The 17523-nt window shown below is 39.8% G+C and overlaps 1 protein-coding gene across 1 annotated transcript in view; it reads right to left on the reverse strand.

Annotated features, from left to right (window-relative positions):
* The window catches only part of SSR1 (signal sequence receptor subunit 1), a 30642-nt gene extending 13206 nt beyond the window's left edge, over positions 1–17436 (reverse strand). The window contains exons 1-8 of the mRNA XM_082413410.1: positions 17232–17436; positions 14633–14745; positions 11113–11200; positions 9549–9811; positions 7523–7599; positions 6676–6754; positions 5819–5912; positions 16–79 (exon numbers count right to left, since the gene is read on the reverse strand). Of these exons, the coding sequence (XP_082269536.1) occupies positions 16–79; positions 5819–5912; positions 6676–6754; positions 7523–7599; positions 9549–9811; positions 11113–11200; positions 14633–14745; positions 17232–17310 (857 nt within the window). The 5' untranslated portion in view covers positions 17311–17436. The remainder of the gene's footprint in view (positions 1–15; positions 80–5818; positions 5913–6675; positions 6755–7522; positions 7600–9548; positions 9812–11112; positions 11201–14632; positions 14746–17231) is intronic.
* Between the last annotated feature and the right edge of the window lie 87 nt (positions 17437–17523).

The raw sequence follows: 17523 nt of genomic DNA on the forward strand, positions 1-17523 counted from the left end.
ACAAAGAACATTTACTCATCAGATCCCACCGATCTCTTCTGTGCCCGTTTCCTGGGCAACCTTCTTGGTGAAGCTTTATCTGGAAGAAAAGAGAAAGTTCTGACTTGCCTGGCTATCGTGTATGTGTTCAATTCAAAAGCATTTTCCTTCAACTTTACCATTAAGTTAAGAAAACGACACATGCAAGAAGACCATCTAATAATAAATACCTCTTATCTAGCATAGGTTTTTTAACCTTTAAAATAATCCTTCAAGAGGTAACTCAAAATGAAACTCTACCTACTTATAAGTTGCTAAGTAAATCTTAAGAGTTCTCATCACACACAAAAAAATTTTTTTGGTAACTTTGTATGGTGACAGATGATGACTTACCGTGGTGACCACTTTCCAATGTGTACAAGTTATCTATCATTATGTTGTATACCTAGAACTAATATGTCATTCATTATATGTCAATTAAATCTTTTTGCAATTAGGGTGGGAAAAGATCTAATCTTGATCACTGTAATGTTGAAGCTACCATACAAAATCTTGAACTCTACAGCTCAGCATGTTTATACATGATACATGCATAAGTAAACTCTTTACAAATAGCATAAAAATTTTATATTGATTACAAATTAAAGACTTAATATTTATAAATGCAGTGCCATGCAGTTTGCATAATTTTTGGTAATTTCATAAATTTACCTGAAATGAGCAGCAGGTTAAAGGAAATTATACAGCACATCAATACTAAAAGCATCCTACGCACATAAGCACTATCTTTTTACTTTTTTCTCTTATGTTAGAGTCTTAGTGTGGTCTATTAAGCAAAAAATAAACTGGTGGTGAGTTTCTTCCACTTCTATCCAGTAAGGAGTCATCTAGAAGTTTCTTTAAAAAGTGAAAGACTGTCTTCTGACCATTGTCTTTTTCATATTTTCTAGGAGCACCTAACCTATTAGGAACGTAAGTTCTTTGCGGAATAAGTTACACATTACAATTATTTTTCCAGTTTAAAAAAATATACAGTAAATGTTTACAAAGAATATTTAGAAGCTAAAAATTCTTTTCAAAAAACTGCTTAAGAATTAATGACTGAAATATCACGTGAGAGCTGGCCTCAGTGCTTTATTGAGGTTGGTAATGATGTGTTTCGGGGGCTCCAGTGCCTAAAGCTGAGCACAGAAGCACTTTTCTGACAAAGAAAGCCTACAACTTTCATCAAATTTTCAGAAAGGTTAGACTATGAATTACTGCGTCTTCTACTCCTAAATAATTTTTAAATATAAGCAGCAGCTGAATAATCTTTTTTTTTTCAAAAAATGCTTCAGAATCTAACAGCCACCTGTGTGGACACAGCTGTTACTATGGATTAAAATGGTCCTTACTGACTCCCAACAATGTCAACCCCCTGCAGCAGGGTTTTAAATACAGGAATACACAAAAAAGAGCCTCGGAGAACCTGCAAAGCCTGTTCGTCCAACACACATGAATTTCACTCCATCAGTAAGACAGCCGATCCAACTTACCTTAACAGTGAGTCTAAAACCTTCCCCTCCCACATGTCTAGCTCATCAGAGTTAAGCAGCAGACAAATGAAACACACACAGAGCAGCCTGGAGTCATCCAGCTTTGGGGAAAATGGCTCCAAATGCCTCAACAGCCTAGAAAGTGGCATTTCATTTCAGCAAAGAACAATGAAATGTGTATAATGGTGCTTCTCAGTCATCAAAGGAAACCACCTCCTTCTTACCCCCCCAAAACCCTAAAAAACTTTAAAAAAAGAACAAAAACAGAAAACCCTAAACATGATGTCTCATATTGAATAAATGGGGCAGATCCAAAAATGCCTCTCCTGCCCATTTAAAAAAAGACTAAATTGTAGTAAAATGGTAACTCACTCCAACTTTTTTCATTTTAGAAAAGAGAAAGGCAAGATGTTAGCAGAAAGTTAAAATGGTCCCTTTCCTCTTTCTGGGACTGCATAATCTAATTTCATACCTCACCTGTGGGGAAATACTATATAAATAACTTTCAGATGGATTTTTTTTTTTTATTTATGAGATACATGTCACAGTTTTCTAACAGATCCCTGAGTTAAAGTCACATTACACAGAAGACTTCATAGTTATAGCTTCTGATGAAGCTTTCCCTATGTACACATATGAAACAGCATTTAGCGAAGATCCTATAATTTTTCTATTAAAATCAGCTAACCTGTCACTTACAGTTAAAAGACCTCAGGGAAGTTGAAGCACCCTACTCTGAAATGCAAAACATACAAGAAAAAACTTCTTAGTAATGGGATCAAATTGTTTCAAACCACGCTTCTTCCTTTACAGTCTGAACGAGACTCATCACCTGAGACACGTGATTATTCTCTCCTTCAACAAGACTTCCTTTGACTCTAAATATGATCCCCCTTTCCTAACTTTTAAGTTGTCTACATTATTCATTCTAGCACATAATCACATATTATTTCACATATGTACTTTATTTTCCTCAAGCAAAAATGTAAACTGAAAAACAGTAATACGTATATTCTTACCTTCTTTTTAACATACCACTCAGAACCTAGCGTACCATAGTGTTATGGCACCGTAGATAATACTTACTGAATGAAAATAGTTATACATGATTGGAATTTTGCTCTGTAATTGTAATAATTCTCAGCTTTTAAGTTCATGAATAACAAGTCAGGGAGCAAGATACTATGAAACCAATCTCCCAGTCTACATAAGCAATCCTGCTGCACTACAGAGGCCATGGTCTACACTTCCACCCAATTCCACTTCCTGCTACACTGAATGCCGGATGACGTGGGAAATCTGTCCTTAAAGAGACCCTCAGCTGTCTCCTAGGCTCCACGTCCCAACGTCTCCAAGTCTTGATTCGCCTGAGCTCTATACACGCTTTCACATGCTCACCGGAGTTGCACGGGCTCCTCACACTCACAGATCCAACTCAGACCCATCCCTCCTCGTGCACAGACACTCCTCTTCCTAGAGTCCCTGCTGTTAATGGGACCATCTTCCATCCAGCTGCCCAAACTCAGAGCGCCCTGACTCCTCCCTTCCTGAAACTACCAAAAAGTCACTGAAAGCCCGACCGGCTCCACTTCTGAAATATCCTTCTCTTCCCTTTTATTCCCATTCACTACTGGCTTAGCTTAGGCCCTAATGGTTCCTCGTATGCTTTGCTGAAATCACCTAACTGGTATCCCTGGGTCCAGTAGCTCCCACTTCTTAGCCAGCCTCCACAAAACTATCACATAATTTTTTTTAAAAAACATGAATTTGTTATTTCTCTGCTTTAAAGTATCTGATGGCTGCCATTTGGGTAGAAGGAAAGTCAGAAGGCCATAGCAGAGCACATAAAAAAGACTCTCCCTCACAGAACTCAAGAATCGGCCAATGTCAACCCCTTCTGTGAATGCTCTCCCTGCTCTCCTACCTGGAGAAGGCCCCTCCTATGCTCTTACTAAAGCGCCTACCAGACTGCACTTGCGTTTCAACATAGAAAGACAAGTCAATTTATAAACTTGTAAAGAACCTGAACAGCCAATTCACAGGAAAAGAAATACTAAGTAGCCAATAAATATGCATAAAGAAGCCAAACCTCATTCTTAACTGTAAATGAAAAATGAGATACCATTTTGTAACATACTGGCAGATTAAAACATTTTATTATACTTAACACTTGAGAATGATTAGTAAGAGGGGAGGAGAAACAGGCAATATTATACATTACTGAGAACATAAATTGGCACCTTTCGGGAAGGAAATGGAACACTTTCCATAAAAATTAAAATGTGCATAATCTTAGACCTAGCTATTCTACTTTTAAGAAGTTATCCTGGGGACTTCCCTGGTGGCGCAGTGGTTAGGAATCCACCTGCCAATGCAGGGGACACGGGTTCGAGCCCTGGTCCGGGAAGATCCCACATGCCGCGGAGCAACTAAGCCCGTGCGCCACAACTACTGAGCCTGCGCTCTAGAGCCCGCGTGCCACAACTACTGAAGCCCACGCGCCTAGAGTCCGTGCTCCACAACAAGAGAAGCCACCGCAGTGAGAAGCCCGCACACCGCAACGAAGAGGAGCCCCCGCTCGCCACAACTAGAGAAAGCCCGCACGCAGCAACGAAGACCCAACGCAGCCAAAAATTAATTAATTAATTAATTTTAAAAAATTATCCCGGGTAGGAGAGTGGGCAAAATAGGAGTAGGGGGTCAAAAGGTACAAACTTCTAGTTATAAGTCACAAATATTTAATATACAACATGGTGATTATAGTTAACACTGTAGTGTATATCTGAAAGTTGCTAAGAGAATAGATCTTAAGAGCTCTCATCGCAAGAGAAATAAAATTTGTAACTGTGTGGGATGGTGTTGACTAGATGATGTTGCCATCATTTCACATTTTATACAAATATCAAATCATTATGTTGTACATGCAAAACTAATGTTATATGTCAATTACATCTTAATTTTTTAAATTATCCTGTAATTTTATATATTAAGAATATTCATTAGAGTATTAATTTTAAGAGGAAAAAACTGGAAATAACAAACATCCTTCAATATAGAACAGGCTTAATTCTGACACATTTATATAAAAGAACTGTAAAAGAATACTATGTAGTTATTAAAAAGAATAAGGTAAATATGTAAGTAATTATCAAAAAAAGACACCCAAGGCACAAGAACTCAGGTTGTAGAACTGTGTGCCACATGACGCCATCTGTGTAAACACACACACACAGACACAACAGACATATAAGCTGGTACATGTGTAGAAAACACTTAGAGTAACACATAAGTACCAAATATTTATGGAAAATGGAACTAGGGGAGCCAGGAGGTTATCTCTGAACTTTTTTTCTTTTCCACCCCCCAAAAAAAGGGCAGGATCTCCTGGTGGCACAGTGGTTAAGAATGCACCTGCCAATGCAGGGGACACGGGTTCGAGCCCCGATCGGGAAGATCCCACATGCCGCGGAGCAACTAAGCCCCTGAGGCAGAACTACTGAGCCCGTATGCCTAGAGCCCGTGCTCCGCAACAAGAGAAGCCACCGCAATGAGAAGGCCAAGCACCGCAACGAAGAATAGCCCCCGCTTGCCGCAACTAGAGAAAGCCCACGCACAGCAACAAAGACCCAACGCAGCCAAAAATAAATAAATAAATAAATAAATTTTTAAAAATTGTTTAAAAAAAGGCAATGAAGCCATACTGCTTTTATGGCAAATGTTTTTAAAAAGTCCAATTACAATTGGAGAAAAAAAATCTATATTCTTCTATAAAGATTAATATTTAACTAACTGCATATAAAATAGAAACTGAAATATACGTTAGGTAAACTATCAGGCAGTATTGTAGGTTTATTCTTTCAAAAATAGTGGGTAGTTGGCAGTTTTTCTAATAAATATGGTGATAGAAAACTGTTCCCGTATTCAGTACACTTACTGTAAAGTATTCACAAACTATACAACAGCTCCCAACACATCAAACACCATTAAAAAGATGAATTGCCTCACCTCTCCTACTCTGCACTGAAGCCACAGGAAAGAAGAGAGACAGGAAAAAGGTTAGGAATATAGAGAATTCACACATTTGTATACAAACTGCAGATGTGGAAGCATTTCTAAATTAAAGCATAAATATAGTGCACAGAATAAAAATGTGATGCATTCACTGCTCATCATATTAGATTCGTACAAGCCATGAAAAGATGAGTGTTAAGGAGCACTGACCAAGCATTTTTTTTGCCAAATCTAAGATACTTAATTTCCATTTAAGAGAAAAGTTTCCCAGGCGAGTTTATAGGAGTACTTACTGATCTGATTCAAAGTTTCCTGAGGAATCCAGCTCATGTCAACATCACTCTGACTCGAGGTACCCGTCTCTACCTTCTGTATGGGTCTCTTGCGCTAAAAGAACAGAAAAACATTATTGTAAAGGAGTTCCATTATATTATTTACTATAATTTTAAATTAAAATTAAATTGCTAATCAGAAGTCAGCCCTATAGTCAAGAATATTAAAGCAAATATATAAAAGCTGCATTACTTGCAGATAAAATACATATCCATGAAAGAGTATGATAAACAGAAGAATGAAATCTTATGTCTGAGTTTTAGGAATAAAAATTCTAGCATAATATAGAGTTACGTAACAGTGAGAAGGTAAATACCATCCTGGAGAATGCAGACAAAGGACACCAACTGCACGTGGCAGTAGAGTCTAAACAAATCCAAATCATACACCCAAGGTCTCCTCTTCAGGCTTTATTTTATTTATTTTTATTGTTATCATTATTTTTTTTAAATAGGTCTTCACTGGAGTGCAACCGCTTCACAATAGCGTGCTTGTTTCTGCTGCACAACAAAGAGAATCAGCCACATGCACACACAGCCCTGACCCCCCGGGCCCCCCACCCCCCAGGTCATCGCAAAGCATGGAGCCCATCTCCCTGGGCTATGCTGACGTCCCCCACCAGCCAACCACCCCGCGCTCGGTAGTGTATATATGTCCGTGCTACTCTCACTTCGTTCAGGCTTTATTTTAAAAAGGCACAACAAACCTGTAATCTACAAACCCACAGTGAGAGCAAGAAGCCACAAATAACTAGACTGTACTTAGTACTGTAACGACTTTTGAAGTATGGCTATAAGAGCTGTTTATCTATATTTACCTTTCTAGATTCTAGGAGTTGATGAAGGCCAACCACCACCAAAAGCCCAAGACCAGCAAGGAACATATACATAAAGATTCTGATATAAAAGGAGAAAATATAAACTGGCTTTAGTTCATAAGAAATACCACAGCTAATTAAAACTATAATTGTGCTTTAACTCCTAAGAGATATGAGTTAATTACAACAATAATTTTAACAAAATATAATTTTTCCAAATAATTTGTGGGGAAAAGGAACAAAATATTTTAAATTCAACGTAGATCCAGGTAACAGTTTTATAAATTTACCTTTAGCAACAGTCAGTCCCCACCCCCCAAAAAAGGCATATGACCTACAATGAATTACTTCATAATTTGTTATAGTCAAAGCTCAGTTAAAACAGCTGCATTAGGTGTTGTCTTCCTCAAATATTAGACTTTGCACAATTTTATTTAAAAGTTACTTTTAGTGAATTATATGAGTATACAGTGAAAAATGATTCATCATTCGCAAAGGACACATTTTTCAAGATAAAATCTTCTGGTTTATGTTTTCAATAGTAATTTTGGAGGCATGAAACTTAGATGAGGCTGATGACCAACTTAAGAGGATGGGGTGGAAAACAATTTAAAGACGGGAAGAACAAAAAGCAAACTATCTTTCTAAAACAGTTTTTTGTTAGCTTTAACTATCTTTCCTAACTTGGTATTAACAGTTCTAAGAATCATCTAAAGTATGAATTTAAGTAGTCAGGATTTCACCCAATCTACACCTGATCTTTCACCATTAAAAATACAGTGACGGAAGCAAGCCTCCCAGTCCTACCTTCTGAGGTCAAGACCTACGCACTGCGACTTTCACTTACGTTTCTCCATCTAGCCCATCTTCTCTCTCAATAATTGTAACTGTTTGATTGAAGACAGCATCTTGGAAAACATTGCCCTGTTAAAAAAAATAAATCACAAAAATCTGAAATGTGTTGAAAGAATGAAAGCTTACAGGATTTCTTAAAACTTACCCTACAGATACCCTACCGATACCCTACCGCTTTCTCATCGCTTAGAAGGTCAGTAAGACTCAACAGAGTCGTACGTAAGTGCACCAATTCAATGTCAGGGACTCAACGTTATGATGTTACTTTCTCCTCAAAAATAAAAAAGGCCTCCAACTTTGCTAAAGTTGTCCCCACTTTCTTTGACGGGGATGGGAGAAGATGTGAGAAACCAGGGAAGTAAAGTAAAAACAGGATAACGTGCAGAAAGAAACAGAGCCCACAGAACACTCTTCAGCTAGAAGCCCTGGCTTCTGTTGTAGGTAATCCTCCAAATGAGAAAGGAAGAGCATGAACATGTACAGCAGGAGCTCCAGAAGAACATCATTTTAAGAACTAGCCTTGAACAAAAGTCAAATTCATGTTCTAAATTGACAATGGATTGGAAATCAGTTTATATTAAATGGGTTAGTGACTTTCAGTATCAAAATCTTTTTCTGTGGTGGTCTCCAAATAATTCTGTCAGCTCACCACAATTTAAGTTTTCAAATACATGAGAATCACTGGGACAACACACAGCTGTGTTCAGTGTTTTGTGTGAAGCATCGAGGTAGTACTTTTCCAAAACTGTCACTGCTTATTGCTGAACTGTAACGATTTAAGTCTTATCCAAGATCATTCTATTAGCATTCCTCTAGTGACAATTCCAAGATGAAACAAACATTCAAAATGGAACTGAAGCTACATATATGCTTGTTGGATTAAGTTTAATTCTGCTTGAAAACTTGATGAAATACACAGTCCTTCAAGCTACTAAACTATAAAGTTGAGGAAGCTTAATACATTGTTTTGAAAATAAGGATGGGGAATTCCCTGGTGATCCAGTGGTTAGGACTCGGTGCTCTCACTGCAGGGGCCTGGGTTCAACCCCTGGTCGGGGAACTAAAATCCCGCAAGCAGTGCAGTATGGCCCCCCACCCCCCCAAAAAAAAAAAAAGAAAAAAAAGAAAAAAGATGAAAACTCTTTCCCATTTTCCACTAAGTAGTTTTAAAAAAAGACACAAAAGGAAAACTTAACTGCAGCATGAGAAATTTAACTCAGATGTAAATATGTTGACACTAGGGTGATGAAAAGGTTGAATAAGCTTCCAAGAGAGGATGAAATTTCCTTCTCAGAAAACTTTTTCAAAAGGGAATGGTTTAGATGTGCTTTCTATCTGAAGGAGGACGTGACAGTTGGCATCTAGAGGTCAACCCCCAGCAGTAAAATTCTAGTGGGCTTCTCTCATTCATTCATTGGATATACATATACTATAGAAAGATAGTAAAATATCCTAAGAAAGAAAACAGAACTTATATTAGGCTATTTGGTTCTCATAAACCATAAGCCTTACTAACATCCTAAAAATATTTGGTTACATTTTCTCTATGAGTGTATAAAATGACAGAAAAATAGTCACAGAAAGTCCTTAAAACTTACCAACAGAAGCAGTAAAATGGGCAAAATGCAAGCAACAAAAGGAGGTACAAAAATTACTTAATATATATTAACATCTGAGAAGTAGCAGATTCCACTGTGCGGCTTACTGTTCCTTTTCCTTTTAAGATCCAGCTGGAGTCACTGTCACTTTCCTACCCCTACACTTACTTGTCTCTAGTATGTGTCACTTATCATGCTGTGATGTTGTCTGTCTACAACCATCTGCCCCATTGGATTATAGACTTGAAGACAGAGATGTACAATTTATCTTTGCCTCCCTGCTGCCTGTCAGTTTCAACCACAAAATAGGCACCTGAATGAATAAATATAAGAATATTCATTAAACAATGTCAACTGTCCTCATCCATTAACTTAAAAAAAAAAAAAAAAAGAAGAAGAAGAAGGTTTAGAGGGCCTTACGTTCAAATCTTTGTAGTTCAGATTGATGACTAGACCAAAGGGCCGTCCACCCATGGGCTCTGCAGGAATGAAGGAGTACTCAAAAGTTGCCTGTCTCTGGGGTGGCACTACAGTATTCAGAGGAAGAGCTGTGAAATTCTGGATATAAAACTGGTAGTCCTGAGGATAACGGAATGAGGCGTCTAGAGATTCAACAATAAAATCTTCTGTACCCTTGTTTGTAAAGCCTACCAGGAACTTCACAATGTTATTTGCTGGAAAATCTAAGAAACAAAAAAAGAGACAGGAAGATTAGAAAACATTCAAAGGGGACAAAATAAGTAGACATTACAGATGGATTCTGGCACCCTTTCCTGCTATGTATGGGTTTGGTTTCAGAACCCTTTTCAGTAGAGCACTCCAGCCATCCACTAACTAGCAACTTGGAGTTCGTGTGTAAGCTGAAACCCTTGTCTGCACGGCAGCATTCCAACTTAAGAGTTGAACTGAGCACCTCAATTTAAGACCAGATCACTTCCAAGTTGTATGTCTAAGAAGGAGTTGTATACTTTCAGCAGTAAGATTATCTTGCAGTGGGGCTACATGTCTTGGTGAAGTCACCTTCATCTCCAACTCAGTATCTGCTCTCTGTGCAGATAATGGAGAGAAAAATGACAGAAAGGTAAAGTCTAAGAGGTTCACCTGAAAACTGTAATATCTATTAAAACATAAAAAAAAAAAATCAATCAGGCAATCCTTATTTGCAGTTAGTCAAAATGCAAACAAATGTGACCCAAGGAGGCAGCTACAAAAATAAATGGGAAAAACCAACAACAACAACAAAAACCCCTCAAATTATACTTTCTGTAGGCACAGAGGTAGAATGTACGTGGGAATAAAACAGAAAGCTTGAGAAGACCAAGAAAATGAATAACCTCAAATAATAAGTCTTCGATAATTATCCTGTGGTCTACAGAGCTGCTTCATCCATAAAGCACAGGTTCTGTGGGTGAGACAGATCTGGGTCTGAATCCTGTCTTCAGAATCTGTTTACTAAGTGAGTAACCCTGTTCAAGTCGTAACCTCTCTAAACCTCAGTTCAACAATAACTCTCCTCTTAGGGTTCCTATTAGAATTGAATAATACAGGCAAAATATTGAAAACAGTGCCTGCCACATAGTTCTCAATAAATATAAGCCATTAGTTAATTTTCTTCTAATGCAACATAGGCTCTAGTCAAGGCCTAACTGTAAAGATTTAATATTTCACTAATGTTTACACTCAAAATATGAATGTTATTTTACTGTGGCAGTTTGAAAAAAGTTTAAAAACAGTATCTTTCAAAGGGACATTTGATTTCTAGTTAAAATGGATAGTATTTATTTTTTCCCCATAGTTTAAATGCCAGAAACGCTACCTTACAGATATGGGTATTCATACATGCAACTGGGTTTTTCCCCAAAATGTGTCTACATTATACTTGTAAAATAAAGACCTTAATCATTACTAATGCTTCCCCAAAAAGTGAGCTAGCCATTTAAAAAAATTCCTGTATTTGAATTACAACCAACATTCCCCCTCTCACCTTCTCCTTTCACAAACAGGATGGTTGTATCTGCACTTGGTGAAGCTTCAGGTTCACCAGATACATCTTCTTCCTCTTTATCTTCAGCCTAAGAAAAATGTTAAAAGCAGATTACTATGGGGGAAAAACAACATCATTTAAGAATAATGACTTCACTAGATTTGGGACAATATATACATTGCTTCTCCAAGGCTGTGTTGGGATTAGTAGTGGAATGAATTTCATTGTAACTCTTCGGCGAAAATAAAACTTCAAGAGCAGCGCATCTCAAAGAGTAATGTGCATGCTGATCCCCTGGGGATTCTGCAGCTATGACTGAGGTCAGGGTGAAGCCTGAGATTCTGTATGTATTTCTAACAAGCACCCAGGAAATGCCCATGAAGCTGGTACTTGGATCACACTTTGAACTGTGAGGTTCTAGAGTGTGGGTTGGTAAATCTTCTGTAAAGTTTGAAAGAAGTTTAAAAACAGTATTTTTCAAAGGGACATTTAGTTTCTAGTTAAAACGGGTAGTACTTACTTTTCCCCTTAGTTTAAATGCCAGGAATACTACCTTCCGGGAAAAGAAGAAGTGTCATACACACTCTTCGTGCCACCCCTCCCCCACAAAGGGCGAAGGGAAAGAGACTCCAAAGGAGGCGCTGGCCTGAGGAAGCAGGTAGCAAGTGTCTTCCACTTTGGGGACCACGAGGTCCCTGCTGCAACTATGCAACTGCGGGGGCAGCACGAAAGCAGCCAGGGACAACATGGGGCTGGGCAGAGCTGGCTCTGTCCCACATTCACATTCTGCCAACCCGTGCTAGGGCCTGGTTATTGGTCTTTCCATCCCAATTAAGAATTTCCCTGTAAGAAGTCATCACAAAACTTGGAAGAAATGGTTTTTTAAAAAAATGTGGGCTTCCCTGGTGGCGCAGTGGTTGAGAATCTGCCTGCCAATGCAGGGGACACGGGTTCGAGCCCTGGTCTGGGAAGATCCCACATGCCGCGGAGCAACTGGGCCCGTGAGCCACAACTACTGAGCCTGCGCGTCTGGAGCCTGTGCCCCGCAACGGGAGGGGCCGCGATAGTGAAAGGCCCCCGCACCGCGATGAAGAGTGGCCCCCACTTGCCGCAACTAGAGAAAGCCCTCACACGAAAACTAAGAGACCCAACACAGTCATAAATAAATAAATAAATTAAATAAATAAAGTATTAAAAAAAAAAAAAAATGTGACCAGGGAAATACTGGGGTGGAGATGTCCTGAAACTCAAACTTGCACGACTTGGTACATTTACTATTAATCACTGAACTGTATGCTTTAAATGAGCAAGTATCATGATATGTAAATTACATTCCAATAAAATTGTTTAAAAATGTCAACAAATTTTAACTAAAAATTTTAAACCCCAGTGCAGCATTTCTCCAGGCATCAATGAGAATTAGATACTCATATATTTGAAGTGTCCAGGCCCTTAACAAATCGAGATGCTTAAGGGCACCACTGTTTACTGGCATTTAACTTTTCATTTATGTAAATACTCTCTCTCTCCCAATACAGACCTCTCAAGAGCAAAGCCTGTCTTACATTTTAAAAATTCTCCACACCCACCTCATATGCTTAAGGCACTCAAAACACTTCTTCAATGACTGTTGTACAACTCATTCAATTGTATTGTAAGTTATATTTTAAGTATCTTTACTGATACCTTCATTTACTAAGACTTAGTGAATTTCTACTTTTGGGAAAAGAGACCCACAAGTAAGAAAAGAGACCAGAAACAGCTGTCAAATAAGGAGAAAAGGATATACTTGAGAAACAAGAGAAATCATCCCTAAGATTTGATTAACAGGTTGTGGAATAAAAAGAAATGAAAGCAACAAGGTAAAAGCTTGAAGCACTGGAGCCTTATCAAAACAGAATTAAGTTATGGAAGTAAGATGGATGGTAAATGCTGAATTCCATTTTGGACAGATAAAATTTGAGGTACTTATGGAACATCCAGATGTGCTATCCCACAAACAGCTGGAAACAGAGGAATGGAGCTTGGTAAGGTAGGCGGCTAGAAACGAGATCTGGAAGTCATCCATGTAAGGCGGTGGTCGCTAAAACCACAGGTGTCATCAACATTAAGGGAGTGAGCAGAGGGAGAGAAGGCGGAAGAGACCAGGGAGCAGCCGCTGAACAGAGAAATCCGATGGGGGTGCCACAGAGGTCAACGAGGGACTCAAGGAAGGGGTGCTCAGGAAATGCTAAAGAGGCCACACAGAGGAGGAACGGAAAACAGGCCAGGAATTTGGCAGTTAGGTCACTGGTGACTTAGCAAGAACAGTTTTACTAGATACATGGGACCACACCAACCACTGTTAGAGAACAAATGTGAAATGAGCAGAAGAGAAAGCAGTACAATTTCCTCTTTCAAGAACTGTGCTGGTAAAAAGAAAAGAAAACGTGTAAACCTCAGGTGGAGGAACACAAAGTGGAGGATGTGAGCACATCTGTAGCTTAACAGAATTAAGTCACGGAGAAGGATCAATGCGTAAAGTTACAGAAAGAAAGAGGATAATAAACAAGATCTCACAAGACCAGATGGGGAGAAGGTGGTAGGGCCGGCCTTAGAAGAGAGTAAAGACAACTCACTGTTAAAGGAGAGATGTAGAAAACATGAGTGAATAATATATTCAGAAGTAGAATGTAGAAAATTTGACAGAGTCCACACTTGATGGCCTTCACCTTCTAACATCAAAGACAATATTATTGCTAAGATTTCACAGAGGACTGATTCTGGAGTTTAAAAGTGGTTAAAAACCAATTCTATGTAGGATAAATTACAGTAGTCAAAAAGAGAAAATAAAATTAGCTAGAAGCATGCCACAGTGATCTTGATTCTAGCCCAATATTCTTACTGTCATACTATAATTTTATAGTAAAAGTTTCAGCGTTAGACACCTTCTAAGAGATCTTCTCTAAGCCCTCTTTCTAAGCGGAATCTTCACAGAACATATTTTATATATTGTTTATTGTCTGCTCCTCACCCCCTGCCACCAAAATGCATACACACTGTCCCAAGAACATAAACTCCATGAGAGCAGAGAGAATCTCTGGTCTGTTCACCAGGGGAATCCAAAACAGTGCCTGGCACATAGTAGGAACTCAATAAATACTTGCTTATTGACTGAAGGAAAGAAAGAAGAAAGAGGAAACTGACCCAGAAAGATAAGTTGCCCAAGACCAGAAAGCTAAGTAGTATGTACCCAAACCCAACAACAAATGGTCCAGTGGTCCTACTATAATGTTACCCTCATAGACTCAAGTTCATACCACCTTGAACTGTTCTTTGTTTCACGTCTCCCTCCTTGTGCCAGGAAGTACTTACGAATCATCCTCAATGACTGGCCCCATTCTCCCAAATTCAATCCACTTTGATTCCAGTAACAAACCTCTAAAAGCAAGAATTTTAATACCAAATTTGTCTATATAAGGGCTAAATACATGTATATAGATACACTATATATATGTATTAAATTAAATACAGCACCAACCAAATCTGTGGGTTCATCTTCTTCCACTTCTGCTTCATCATCTTCATCTTCAATTACAGAATCTTCCACCGTTTCTTCATCTTCTGTAAGATCTTGAGCCGCTGCCAATGAGCCTAACAATAAAATAAAGAACGAGCAGTTAACCTTTACCCTGGAATACCAATGTTTCTAAATCTCAGGTATATAGGCAACGAAAATTTTCCCTCGGAATAACTCAATCTCCCAGCTCACTCTAGTGATGCCAAATGACGACGTGTCTAAGAATATTCATATGATTGTATCTTACTGCTAGTCTTACCAACTGCACATTAATTTTAGTGGGAAATGCTGTTTAATTCTAAAAAGCAGCTGGAAAAATGAACTGCTAAAACTAAAGATGCCTTAAAGCCCAAATAAAGAAATTCAAGCAACTCTGTTAAGCATATTAAAGAAAGTAAGTTTGTTTTAAAAGTAAAAAACTCCAAAATTTAATCTATCATTAACCACATAAAACAAACCAAAAAAATCCAAGTCTAAAGGAAAATAGCAATCTAAATATCTAGGCAAGAAATCCTGTTATTAGAGTTGACTACAGCTCAAAACTCTTAGTACTTGATAGCATGTAATTCCAAGGAACAAATATCTGTATGACATCCATAGTAAAAACTAGCTCTCATGAAACACATTTGGTTTAGTAAAAACTTTATTGGTAATTTCAAGTTTGAGAGCTGAGAAAGCATGCATTTATTTTTGCATGCAACTTCGAACATATTTTAAGATACTTTTTATTTCTCCCACACTTAACATCATAGTGAAAGCAAGTATAACTATAACGCCAAGAAACTATACATCATAATTTTATAGGCAAAAGTACATGTCACATTAAATCTATTTCAGGCAAGACCCTCAAAAGAAATTTCAAAGTTCTAGTGACTCTTCCAACATTTCTCAGAAAGAATGATGATGTGGCAATTAAGTAGAGGGGAAAAAAATATGGGAAAGGAAGCATGTGCACATGCTGTAATACCCAGGAGAAACAGTATATACTAAGAGGACTGCATTTTAAGTCTTTCCCACTTCCTTGAGTTCTTACTGCCCGTTAAGACTTATGCCAAATATTAAAGAACACTGAACCACACTTTATGAACTGAAAATCAGCTTCTACTGCTTGCTAAACAGACTAAACATGCATTCATAATTTACAAGTCATTTTGTAAAACCGGTAAGAATACCCACATCTGACATAATTAAGTTGTACTCAATTAAATTTCAAGACTTCTCAATATATACAATGGTTTTCACCCTACATTTATAAAACAATGTTTTAATGCTAACCAGTAACAATTTTGTGCCTAAAAAAAAAAACTAACACTTTTACATTGGAAAAATTAAGAGAAAACATCTTTTGAAAGACAGGCCACTCTGCACAAAAAGTGTTCAAAGATACCCAGTTAGATACTGATGTTTCTTAAGAAAAGAAAGCCTGAAAAAATATACTTTAGATTCTAGACAAGTACGATTACCAAATTTTCTTAAAGAAAATGAAAACATCGACCAGCAAGCAACTCCTAAAGGAAAAGCATTCCTATATAAACCTGCAAATGAATTAACGGTTTTGGTTAATTCTCCCACTTGGTTTTCTATCCCTTAAATAGAAGCCAGTCAGTTCACTTTTCTTTGCAAAAGAACTCGTGGATACCTGTCACTATCGTTCACTTTGCCACACAGCTTGCTTAAAGTTACAGAATAAAAGGAACTCTAGCGATCATTTAGTCAGACTGAATTCCACAGAGGAGAAAATGGAAGTTCACGATAGAACCAGGGTAAGAAGCCAAGTTTCCACATTTCTGACGTCCTGCTACCTATTCTCACACCAGGTTAACTGTTGGAACAAACCTAGATAAAACACGTACAGCTCGAAGGAGACTACATTTTTTTCAGGACAATGCGATGCTTCCACAAAACGAAACGGGAAAAATAATTACAAAAAAAGGAGAGCAAAAGGAGGGCTCAAGTCCCGGACATGCCCAGGGATCCTTCAGCCCGCCTGGGAGCAGGGCTGGACAAGCGGGTGAGGATGGGGAGTTCTGGGGAAATCAAGACACCTGGGAGCACAGAGGGATGTGCTGATAATCGGGGAGAGGACCAGCAGCATGGCTCAGAGTTCAGGCTAGCAGAAAACAAGGCTTTCAGCAAATGAATGGAGGACTCCTGGCGTGGACGCTAAAGACACGTCAGCCCAGCGCCGAGGGGCGGGGACGGGGTGGAGCGGCGGCCGCTGGAGCGCCAGGGGCCGCCGCGCGCTCGGGCACAGCCTGTCCGGGGCCCCTCGTCCCTCGCTCCGGCCGAGGCCGCGGCTGCAGGCGCGAGCCCGAGCCGCCCGCCGCCCCCGAGCAAGCTCGCCGGCAGCGACCAGCCCTCGCGTGCAGGAGGCGGAGGTCAGGCAGGCTCTGGCGCGCGGGGGGCCGCCCTGCGAGCCGGGGGTCGGGGGCCGCGGAGAGGCCGGTGAGGGGGCCGCCGGACCCAGGAGGAGCCGCCGCCGCCGCCGCCGCCGCCGCCAGCTTCAAACCTGCGGTCGCGGCGTCTCCCACCCACCCACCACCCACTCCCCTCGCCTCACCTCCAGGGCGGCCTCGGAGCAAGAGAGTGGCGGGGAACACCAGCAGGAGAAGCAGCAGCAGGCGGGGGAGGGACTTCATGGCGCGGCCACTCCGGCGTCCGGTCCCCGTCCGCAAGGACTCTCGGCGGCTCCGGCGGTAATGGCGTTACTCTTCATCCGGGCTCCGGGCGGGGAGGGGCGGGGCACGTACCACGCACGGCTTTCGCCACGCCCACTCCCCTGGCCGAGAAACGCCGCCAGCGTGGCTGCTGGGCTCGGAGCCTGGGGGAGCGCGGGCGGCCCCGGGAGTCAC

Source organism: Balaenoptera physalus (genome assembly GCF_965194825.1).
Source record: "Balaenoptera physalus genome assembly, chromosome: 11".
NCBI classification, from domain to species: Eukaryota; Metazoa; Chordata; class Mammalia; order Artiodactyla; family Balaenopteridae; genus Balaenoptera; species Balaenoptera physalus.